At 42.7% G+C, this 12,420-nt stretch overlaps 1 protein-coding gene across 1 annotated transcript; it reads right to left on the reverse strand.

The window, feature by feature from the left end:
* Positions 1-3,259: 3,259 nt before the first annotated feature.
* LOC140537263 (free fatty acid receptor 3) lies at positions 3,260-8,364 on the reverse strand. The gene is made up of 2 exons (XM_072659589.1): positions 8,077-8,364; positions 3,260-4,739 (listed from the first exon to the last, which is right to left on the reverse strand). The coding sequence occupies exon 2, from the start codon at positions 4,663-4,665 to the stop codon at positions 3,688-3,690; it is 978 nt and encodes a 325-aa protein (XP_072515690.1). The 5' UTR covers positions 4,666-4,739; positions 8,077-8,364; the 3' UTR covers positions 3,260-3,687.
* Between the last annotated feature and the right edge of the window lie 4,056 nt (positions 8,365-12,420).

The following is a 12,420-nucleotide window of genomic DNA, read 5'->3' on the forward strand; positions in this document are numbered from 1 at the left end:
CCTGGACGTGCCAAGCAGCCCCGGCCAATTCAAGGCATCGCTTCCTTGTGTACGATACATGATGAAGCACGTATTTGAAACCCTGGCGTGTTTATTTCTCCCCACGTGTGCTTATTGGAGTATGCGTACACACACATATACACACACCCAGGTTCACACATGCACGCAGAGCCCGAGATTAGCAGTCGGAGACAATAACTTTCCACAAATATTTGTCGGGATTATAAATCATGGCTGGCACACCAGCATACCACTGGGAGGGCCGCGGTTAGCGGGAGATGATTACGAGCACGGAGGAAATATACCATAAAGATTTTATGACACCACGCTGCCGAAGAAAAGCCGCGGCAGACGATACAATCAGCAATGTACCGCAATAAACACGTTAAATAATGACGGCTAATTATCTTTCAGGCCTGAAGAAGTGCTATCCGCAGCTGCCTTGACAAGATAATCAGTCCTCGCCAGTTTAGAGCTGCCATAGAACGCATTTATTCAGTGTATTACTTGGAGTATTTTTTCTGTTTGGTGTAGAAATAGTAAGTGTGTGACTTTGCTTGAGGCAAAAAAGGCTCAGATGCAGTTTAAACAGCCTATTTACCACCCTGTTATGTTGCCCCGCAATGCAATTTGGCCTCAATTTTGCCTCAAAACTGTGATTTTTTTTATAGAGGGCTTGTGAATAATCGGACCAGCTCTGCTCTGGTATACAGTGGTTTACAGTGAGTCAGCATAACCATGTAGCATAGCCTAGCATAGACTAGCATAGCGGATGATTGTGTTTAGCACTGTTACAAGAACACTGGGCCTCATTCACCAGCATCGTCCTAAGAATCTTCCTAAGTTGGAAACCGAGACCGAAAGTCTAGGTCAGATTCTACTGTCCTCCTAAACTGAGCTAATCCCTAATAAGAAAACACTGGAAAGTGGGTTAGCCTAGCATACCTGCTCGCTTCCCCAGCTTTCGATTTCTTTAGTTTGCGCTCCCCTTTTGTTGACAGTGGCACTGGAAAAACCTCAGTCATGAATCCCAGTTCACGTAGGACCCCATTTTCCCATGACGGGCAGTCTCCACCAGTCTCAACACCACCAAGTTCTCCTGAAGTTGCCGTCAAGTTTCGTAGCCTCACCAGCTTTGACTAGAGATTTCACTAGTGGTTGGGGTCTATGTAAATGTGTAGATGTACATATATCAAATGAAGACTGTGATGTAACAGTTTTGGGGTTTTGGAATTGGCCTGTTTTTCAGCTCTGTTTTGGTTCTGCTTGAGGTTCTTCTGACGGAGGAACAGCAGCGTCTGAGGCCCACGGTTGTATTATCCGCTATTCCAAGAAAAAATACAGTTTTCCATACGTTTTGTCACCTTGACCGGAATCATTTGTCTGAGAAGTAGGTATAGTGTTGTATTTCAAAGTTATCTGCTCTTTATTTTTTGTATTTTATCAACATTGCTGTCTGTCAATGCTGTTGTTTCCTGAGCTAGCATGTAATAAACAGGCCAAAATAGAGAAACTGTGTTTTGAAAGAAGAAGCTCTCTCTTGCTCTTCGTCCCTCAATTTCTCGCACAACAATCTCCAGCAACCAGAGCGTCAGCCTTGTTATTGTCCTTTTTCCTCATAACTAAACAACGCTCAAATATTAACACGAGGGCGGGTGACAGAGGTGCCTCTATTGACCCAAATATTACCTGCCAGTTCAGACCCTTTATCTCGCGCACTAAGCAAACAGTGGCTCCGTTCCTAATCTCCTCTGATTCACACTAGCGACTAGCGTGTGTTGTGGGTAAGGTGGATCGAGGGCAGGGCCTTTTCTTTTTTTCCCCCACTGCATGTGTTTAATTTGGCCAGAGGGGGACGGCCTGAAACCAAAACAACACAATCACGCTGATGTCCATAAATAAGCCGGCGTCCTGTTTGCGAGCACACGCAGTGGTGTGTACACAGCAGGACCTATATAATGTCTTTTTTTCTCATTCAGTGGAACGATAAGGCCTTACACATGGGCCTAATCAGTGCAGGAAGCATGGATACGTGAATTAAGAAGAGTCTAGGCCATACAAACCTGTGCGCATGTAAACAATAAAGCCCAGCGATAGGGCTGGGCTTTATTTTCAGACTCTTATCATAGTAGGAAAAACACTACAGCAGAAAAGTCATTATTAAAGGGGAACTACAGGGCTACTTTAACTGAAAAATAAAACTGTAAAAAAAAATTTACAGAGTGTAGAGTGGGTTTGCTGTGTTGCCCGGCCCTTTGTCTGAATCCTTCAGCCTAAAAAATATTTTAAAGCTACATTACTTAGCAATTTTACCTTAGAAGAGCAACTTTAAGTCCAATCTTAACCCCAACCTTAACCCAAAACCAAATCCTAACCCTCACCCTGACCCTAATCCTAATCCCAACCTTAACCTAAACCCTAACCCTTTTCCTAACCCCAATCTCAACCCAAAACCCAATTCTAACCATCATCCTGACCCTAATCCTAACCCCAACCTCAACCCAAAACCTAGTCCTAACCCTCATCCTGGATCTAATCCTAACCCCAATCTCAACCCAAACCCTAATCCAAACCCTTATCCTAACTCCAACCTCAACCCAAAACCTAATACTTAACCTCATCTTGGTCCTAATCTTAACCTTAACCTCAACCCAAACCCTAATCCAAACCCTTATCCTGACCCTAATCCTAACCCCAACCTCAACCCAAAATCTAATCCTAACCCTAACCCTGGCCCTAATCCTAACCCCAACCTCAACCCAAAATCTAATCCTAACCCCCACCCTGGCCCTAATCCTAACCCTAATCCTAACCCCAACCCAAACCCTCATCCTAACCCTCATTCTGGCCCCTTAATTACAGCCTAAGCCAGGTCCAGTTCCAGGCTGGTGTCAGCAGCAGCAGGTCTATAGCAGCAGCTGGTTTGAGGATGGTGAGTTGTTCAGTATTAGACCTGTTAGAAGATCAGTGATCTCTCCAAATAAAGTGAAGAACAGCTGGATTCAGGAGACGTCTTCAGTAAAAGTCTATTGATCATCTACTAAATGATCAGACACTGCTCCATCACTGAGATGTTGTTGAGATGTTACTCAGAGTCTCCACTCCAAATAAAGTCTCACCAAAGCAAAAGCTAAACCCTAATTCCACATAATGCTGCTTCAAAGCATTCATGGTGGAGGGATACATTCAGGCATTGTGTAGCAAAATACTCCCCAAAGAAAATGTATTTACTTTATTTACCCTTATTTTACCATCATCAACATTCCATTTAACCCTCACAGCAGTGCTCCTCTAAAATCTAGTAGAAAACCTTCTTCCCTGGACAGTAGGTCTCTACTGCTACTCCAACAAAAGCAGGATCAGCTCTTTTTTTTATATACCCCTGATTTCAGAAGAAGCAATGAATGAGCAAGTGTCCCAATACTTTTGTCCAAATCGTGCATCTCAATGAAAGAAACCAACCACCTCCTCAACAGCGACAGCTAATCGGTTCCTTCCCAGGAAAACCATCTCAGTGCAAAAATACTAGCGTTGGTCATTAGCCTCAAATCCCAGATCTGCTCACTAGTCCAGTTCACTGGCTTGAGGATAGGGTTCATGACAGTTCCACCAGAAACATCTTCAAAACTGTCGGCACTGTGGTGATATCAGCGTCCTACTGTCCAGAAAACCCCACAGTGCAGTCTGTCAGAGTGCGTTGAGCTCAGCTGGTTTGGGGAAAGGGTTCTTTGCCGTCTCGCCTGAGTCCTTCCTGAGAGTCCAGCAGATCCAAGTGCAGTTCCACTCGTTCAGTCGGCTCAGAACGGCTCGCACCACCGACCCCAGGGCGCTACGCACTGCGGCCGACGATAGGTAGAAGATTAGCGGGTCCAGGCAGGCGTTGAAAGTGCTTAGCAGCAGGGCCTTGTCCCTCCAGCCCGGGCTTTTCTTGGTGATGAATCCCACTATGTGAGAGACATTATAAGGCCCGAAGCAGAGCGCAAACACCAGCAGCGTCCCCAGGGCCAGCCCAATGGCCCGGAGGCGGCGGCGCCGCCCAATGTTGGGTAGCCGCAGAAGGATGTGGATGAAGCTGATGTAGCAGAAGGCGCAAATGACCAGAGGGATGCAGAAGAGAACCACACACAGCTCCAGCCGAACGGGCAGAAGGATCCGCAGCTGGGCCTCGGTGAACTCCTCGTAGCACACGTTGCGCGGCGGCTGGCCTGTCCCAGCAGGGTTGTAGTAGGGCATAATGTAGACGATGCTGAGGTGGAGGATGGAGAGCATCCAGAGGAAGATGCTGGCCAACACGGCGTAGATGGGCCTTCGTCTCAGAGAGTGCTGGATGGGGAAAGCTACGCCCAGGTAGCGCTCCACGCTAACTGCAGTCAGAAAGAAGGTGCTGTTGTAGATGGTCATGTAGAAGACGAAGCCAGACAGCGGGCACAGGAAGTAAGGCATGTTCCACTTCATTCCGTTGGCCACCTCCTGCATCTTGAAAGGCAGGAAGATGAGGAACAGCAGGTCTGAGATGGTGAGGTTGAGCAGGAGGATGTCGATGGGCACCGGCTTCCGCCACACCTTGCAGCAGAACGTGTAGAAGGCCAGGATGTTACATGGGAAGCCTGTGACGAAGGTAATGATGTAGACCGAAAGGCACAGGCCGGGCTCACAGTCCTGCATGGTTGACGCTGCTCCAAGCAGTTGCTCACTGAAGAACCGTCAGCTTTATTTGAGCACCGGCTTCATATTGAGAACTGGAAATCAGAGAGAAACAACAACAGTCAGTGTCAGTAAACTTCACACTGCAGACAGAAGAACAACAACAAATGCATTAATAATTATAACAATGATAATAATATTAATAATAATAGTATTAATAATAATGAATAATTAAGAATAAAAATTAATAATAATAATAATTTTAAAAATGGCAACAACAATAAGAAGAAAGATGATGACAATAATAAGAACGCCAAAACAGTAACAATGGCAACAAGAGTGAAAACAAAAAGTATTATTATTATTATTATTATTATTATTATTAACAGCAATAAAAAGTTCATCAATAATAATAAACATTAATGATGGCTGCCTTCAACAATAATGTTAGAAACAATGGCAACAACAATGATAACATCAACAACATCATCAAAACTAATAATAATAGCAAGAGGTACTAAAGAACCAGGCTAAAGCACAGCCTCCAAACATGGTGGAGGTAGTTTCACACACTGTTACAGCAGCTCACAGTGAGAGCTAGCCAAGCTAAAACATAGTCCCCACACATGGTGGAGGTAGTTTTACACACCGTTAGAGATCACAGTGAGAGCTAGCCAGGCTAAAGCACAGCATCCAAACATGGTGAGAGCCATGACAATGGCAACAACAAGAGGAAGAACAACCACAATGATAACAACAATAATAATATTATTGCTCTTAATAATAATAATAATAATAGTAATAATAATCATCATCATCATCATCATAAGAGTAGTACAATGTATTGCAAAAATAATAATTATAGTATAAATGGCAGCAACAATGATAAAGACAACAACAACAATAATAATAATAATAATAATAATAATAATAATCATTCCCAACCCTTGATAACTGTATAATATCTGTTAATGACTGAAAGCACTTTATATGCACATTGTAACAGACTAGTGTTATAATGTACTTATATCTGAATAATTCATAGCAATAACTAAATAATCCTTCATAAGATTAACACCTGAATCATACATAAGACTAATAATAATAGTAATAATGCCTAACGTCCATGCTCTGTTTTATTATTTAGGTTTTGTAGTCTGGCCTTATCTGATGACTAAATGTAAGGCTAAGTTCTCAGAGGCTGTTTTATTTATATTGATTTACTTCTTCTTTTGTGGTAAATTTTAAATGATGTTCTATTAAAAGTTCATGACAGTGTTTCTCACCATTTCCTCCTTGTTTCTTGTAAGTGTGGGTGTGTTTATTACCTTCAAGAGGTATTCTAGTTATGAGCCTCTCCAGCTGCTGTGGGAACAGTGCCAGGTGTCCCTATAAAGACACCTATACGAGTGTGTGTTCTGTGTAATAAAGCAATCAGTGGAGATCCTGAACCCACGCCTGTTAAAACAAGACTTAGGCTCCGCAAGTGGACATATATTTCTCACCTTCAACAAAAGTGTCTTCCTAAATAAATATGTTTGATCACACACGCTTATATCATTTGAAATTCCTTGGTGGCTGTCTAAAAGCTAGTCAGGCTAAAGTACAGCCTCCAAACATGGTGGAGGTAGTTTCACACACGGTTACGGCTCACAGTGAGAGCTAGCCAGGCTAAAGCACAGCTTCCAAACATGGTGGAGGTAGTTTCACACAGTTACGGCTCACAGTGAGAGCTAGCCAGGCTAAAGCACAGCCTCCAAACATGGTGGAGGTAGTTTCACACACTGTTACAGCTCACAGTGAGAACTAGCCAGGCTAAAGCACAGCCTCCAAACATGGTGGGGGTAGTTTCACACATTGTTACACAGTGAGAGATAGCCAGACTAAAGCACAGCCTCCAAACATGGTGGAGGTAGTTTCACACACTGTAACAGCTCACAGTGAGAGCTAGCCAGACTAAAGCACAGCCTCCAAACATGGTGGAGGTAGTTTCACACACTGTAACAGCTCACAGTGAAAGCTAGCCAGGCTAAAGCACAGCCTCCAAACATGGTGGAGGTAGTTTCATACACAGTTACGGCTCACAGTGAGAGCTAGCCAGGCTAAAGCACAGCCTCCAAACATGGTGGAGGTAGTTTCACACACTGTTACAGCTCACAGTGAGAGCTAGCCAGACTAAAGCACAGCCTCCAAACATGGTGGAGGTAGTTTCACACACTGTAACAGCTCACAGTGAAAGCTAGCCAGGCTAAAGCACAGCCTCCAAACATGGTGGAGGTAGTTTCATACACTGTTACGGCTCACAGTGAGAGCTAGCCAGGCTAAAGCACAGCCTCCATCTTTTAACAAGCTCTCAAAATGATATATTTTTATTCTATTTCACATTAATTACACATTTTTTTATTCCTTAAGAATTAAATAACTAGTTGTTATTGTAGTTAATGAGTAATGGGATAGTTATGGGGGAAATATTCCTGCTACTGGCAATCCTGACTGGCAAGTAACACCAATTTATGAGTAATTAGTATAGAGATAGCTTTTATTTAGTATAATTAGGATATGAAAGGTTTATTTTAGATACAGTACATTGTGGTGTTATTCATAACTAGTCATATCCTATTTATAGAGCATTACAGTGTGTGAAATCTTAAATATTTATATATAATCAACAAAAATGCCTAAATACTTTATCATAACAATTTATAATACCATGCATTTGTATAATATATTACATTATATATATATATATATATATATATATATATATATATATATATATATATATATATAATATCACTAATATTAGCAATACTAATAAATGTACTTACATTTACTTACTTACTACATTTATTACACTTTTATTACATGGTTGTATGGTTAGAATAATTGGGTGGTGCAAGAAAGTTATTAGTATAGTAATTAGTACAGAAATAACTATAGTTTATTTTAGATACAGTATATTATTGTTATCATTGTAATCATATCTTATTTGTAGAGCATTATAAATGTGTGGAATCTTTCTTAAATTCTCCCAAAATTAAGTAGTAAAAAAATATTTTTCTGCATTTTAGTTATTGTCATGTGTTTTTATGTGTATTTTATTAATTTATTGATTATTAATTGTTTTTATTTTTAGTCATTTATTATAGTCATTTTTATTATTAGTCATTTATTATAGTCATTTTTATTATTAGTCATTTATTATAGTCATTTTTATTATTTATTATTATAGTTTATTATTATATTATTTATTATTATAGTCAATTTTCTTTTGTTTATGTCTGTAGTTTCATAGTTTTTTTATTATCTTAGGTTGTGAAGCACTTTGAGCTGCACTCTGAATAAAGTCATTATTATTATGATCCATCCATGAGTCGCTAAGTAAACCTTTATTATTACTATTACTGAAATCCTTAAAGAAGAGCAGCTTACCTTTCAGTAGTCTCTCTAACGCAACCACGCTGCCGTGCTCACTGTGTTTCCCTCACTATTTCATGAATGGAAGCATGTCGTAAAGCAGCTTGTGATGCTGAATCATGCTGGATTTCCAAGAAAAGCCCATGAATCAGCTCTTTCTATTCTAGAAGCAGTGACAGTATCTAGTAGGCGTTCTTCACTTTCATTCCCGCAAAGTAGAAGAAGAAGCAAAAAGACTCAGGTTGTGCAAGAGGGAAAAAGGAAGATTGCTGTAATGCAGGAACTCCTCGGCCACTGAGGTCAGTCAGCTCTGAAGCCGCAATGCCGACCGCCGCTTATCTGCCTCAGTATCTCAGTATCTCCTGTGTTGACACTCGCCTCTTTTCAATGGAGACGGCCGTCCATCTGCTGCCAACTTCTCCACCTCCACTATTTACCCTCGCTGGTCAATACACAGATAACAGAAAATTAATAAGGCACGGCCAGGTCCTGGTCCTCAGCCCTCGACTCCCTGCATCTGCATCTCCGTGGTAACATCCCTACTGTACGGGCTCCCGGCTCACATTCGAGGGGAGGGACTGACTAAAGTGTGTTTGTAATGGAGGGGAGGTGGGAGAGAGGCGGGGGGTCAAACATGTGCAGGCCAGCAGCCGCAGAAAGATTTATACAGCTTCAGGTGTGTGGGGGAGTTGATTAGGAAAGAGTGAGGAAGGAGTGCGGGTGAGAAAGAGGCAGAGGAGGTCATTAATCAGCCTTCCTGCTCCGCCTCACACTCAGCATCAAAGCTAGTCCCCGTTTTCAAAGGGAGATGCATGAAGCTGCCTGTATTTCCCTCGATTTTCCCCTGTTTCCTCCTCGACACGTCTAAATGTGTGTTTAACGGGAGCCGATAAAGCCCTGAATGAGTTCACTGTTCTCAGGTACTGATTGGGACGTGAAGGCCGTGCTTTAGACGGTAGCTCACGCTCTGGTGCAGGTGTTTCACAATGCTGGACAGTCCACATACCAATATACTGAGAATACTGCTCAGGGTTTCTGGGCAGGAAGGGGTGGAGTAGTCCAAACAGTAGCGCCTGAACCATCGGAAAATTGCCAGAATAGATTTATTTGACCATGTAACCAATTATTTTATATATTAATCAATCATATTCCTACATCCTACAGACCTTTATCACAGTCACTCCTTCAAATATCAAGATTCAAAAATCTTCGCTGGGCTTCAGCACAGCCAACAGTAGGCAGTTAGCATGTCTGGGAGTCCCTCCAACATGGACGAAAGCGGCGATCTGCTAGGATTCCTCTTGTGAGGAGGAGCAGGGCGTCACTTTATGCTAACCCCACATGACCTCATCTTTGACTGGACAGACTGAAGTCCAGCACTCCCTGAGCTTAATTCTGGAGGAGAAACAGTCAGTCCAGCAGGTTTAACTCCTCCCACTCAGTCCATGTAAACATTAGCTAGCATTATTAGCGAGTGCCCTGAACACCACAGCTAGCTAGCATCGTATTTCTACATTAAAACTCCCCACCAAGTCCTGCCGCTGAAGGGTTTGACCCGGCACTGAGGCGTCTGTCCTGGCACTGAGGGATATGAGATGGCGCTGAGGGGTCTGACCCGGCACTGAGGCGTCTGACCTGGCACTGAGGGGTATGAGATGGCGCTGAGGGGTCTGACCTGGTGCTGAGGGGTCTGACCCGGCACTGAGGCGTCTGACCTGGCACTGAGGGGTATGAGATGGCGCTGAGGGGTCTGACCTGGTGCTGAGGGGTCAGAGATGGCGCTGAGGGGTCTGACCCGGCACTGAGGGGTCTGACCTGGCACTGATGGGTATGAGATGGCGCTGAGGGGTCTGACCCAGCACTGAGGGCTCTGGCCCGGTGCTGAGGGGTCCATTTATCAAGGATTTTAACCAAACCTTGCTGAAACAGTCTGAACGGATGTTGAATGGATTACCGCTGATCTTCTACTTTAGCGTGCTAGCATTTTTCACAGACATGAGTCAGTCTGTCCCACTGTTCAGCCCTGTGTTGGGTGAATTATGGGTGTATTTAGGAAAATACACCCTGCTTGCTTCACAGGCTCTACTCTGGTCAGCCCTTCTACGGTTGGCCTGGACTAAGCTTTTTGTTATTTTTGGGTTCCATATTCTCCTGACGTAGTAAATGTAAATGTGTAAATTTAACGAATCAAGACTGTAATGAACAGTTGTGGTGTTTAGGAATTGGCCCGATCTACAGCTCTGTTTTGGTTCTCCCGGATGCTCTTTTGAATGAAAACCTAACAGTGTTTGAGGTTCACGCTTTGTCACGTCCACGTACTGAACTCTCATGATTCAACTATACTAAGCTAAACACAGTTTCACATTACAGGACCTAGACCCTTTCTAGGAAGCTAAGAACCTCTATTGGTCATTAAACCTGTACAGGACATTGAAATGTTCTCTTTGCATTTTCCAGCTTAGAAGGCTGGGTCCAGAGCACAGGGTCAACCATGCTACAGCACCCCTTTGAGGTGAGGGTGAGCACTGTTTACTAAACCCACAACCACCAGTGGAGCCAGCGCTCCCCACTCCCCAAGTAACTTTAACAAGGACCCAAATGGTCCTTGGTCAAAGGTCTGACTATAACAGCCTCATTAAAAGGAGAGAGACAGAAGGTAACACAGACACGGAAGCACCCTGAAACGCTAGCGTCCATCTGCTCCACCGTCCACAAACCTGAGTGATCGCGTGTAAGCAGTGATACGACAGCTCCAGCATCTCAGTGTGCTACAATTCCCTGTGCCCATGAACCCTAGACCTGCAACCTTTATCTAAGAAACATTCATTACCAAAAGCTAAACTAAACAGATGAGTTTCCGCCTAGATTTAAAGATTGTCTGAAAAGAGTGTTCATTAAAAGGTATTATTTTTAACGTGCTCCAGTTAAAATACTCCCCTTATCTGATTTACAGAAGTATTTCACAACACATCCACTTTATCACTTGCACTCCATGGACTTTGGTGCTAAATGTGGTCTACAATATGAGTGTGTGTGTGTGTGTGTGTGTGTGTGTGTGTGAATAGGTGTAGTGATAAGTATTAGCCAGTGTTAGCCAGTGTGACTCATAATAATAATAACAGTAAATGCTAGTGACTAATGACAGTAGGAATGTACTAATAGCAGCCTTTTGTGGCATGGTGGCTGTGATAGGTGACAGTAAGTTCAATCAGTTTCAATTCTTGGGCTTGTAGGCCTTACTTTTACTCCTACAAAAGCTGTGGGTGACAGTTTGGGTCTTCTTTCAGACTTTTCCACCTCCCAATAACTTGCACTTGCATTGGCAACAACTGATCTTGGAATCTGCAATCATCCTCCTCTCACTCTGAGCTGCTTGGACTTTCCAGTTGTACTTTTTCTGTGGTACAGAGAAGGTATCAGATGTAGCCAATCATGATCACTGACAGGACGTTAAGAGCTCTTGCTCTTGACAGGTTAAAAAGTTGCTTCCGGCCACAGCTCTGCATTAGATAACTGTTACTATATCTGATGTGAACAAGCCTGCTCACCACCTACAGCAGTGTACTGTAGTAGATTCTTCTACAGGGCCATTTTCCAGGTTAAGGACTTTAAACACCCTTATTGTTCACTGAGCATGTGTTAACAATGTGAAATGAATATATTAGTTACAGGGATGACGAATGGAAATCTGGACCTGCCAGCAGGTTAACTACCTAGTCCTAACATATAGACATTTCTTTTGCATCCAAACAACAAGATTGGAACAAAATAACAAATAATAAAGAATATTATAAACCAGCTTCTAAACCTGCAGTGCACGTAGGGCAGATTCCTTAAAGCCCACCCCAGATTTACTAGAATGTTCAGATGAAAATGCATGGGCTCCAAATGACTCAGCAGTTCTAGAAGTTCTGCCATGCCTGTCCCCTTGTCTAAAATGTCCCTGTCCTGTAATAAAAGGCATTATGCCATCTCAGTGGGACATGCAAGGGATTTTACCAAGTAAATCTAAGCTTTATCTGAAGTTGAGTATCTGTCGTTGCATGTATAAATGAATGATGGTGAGTCATTTAAGAATCTAAGTCAAATTTGAAATTAGGATATTTGAAATTGGACGCCAAGAGCTCCTCTTTTAATCTGCCACGCCCCCTTCTTCTCTGCTACAGACCCTTTCTCCATTGTGCCTTTTCATCTCATATTGTGATCAGATTGCTGCCACTTTTTAAATGTATTTTCCTATTTATTCATATATAATTGTCACATTTAAGTGTGTGTGTGTGTGTGTGTGTGTGTGTGTGTGTGTGTGAATAAGCGTAGTGATAAGAGTTAGTAGAGTTAGTAATTAGTGACTAATAATAA

The sequence above is a fragment of the Salminus brasiliensis genome, chromosome 1 (genome assembly GCF_030463535.1).
Source record: "Salminus brasiliensis chromosome 1, fSalBra1.hap2, whole genome shotgun sequence".
NCBI lineage: Eukaryota > Metazoa > Chordata > Actinopteri > Characiformes > Bryconidae > Salminus > Salminus brasiliensis.

Coding starts and splice junctions, on each gene's coding strand:
- LOC140537263 (XM_072659589.1), bottom strand. CDS start 4,665: ATGCAGGACTGTGAGCCCGGCCTGTGCCTTTCGGTCTACATCATTACC.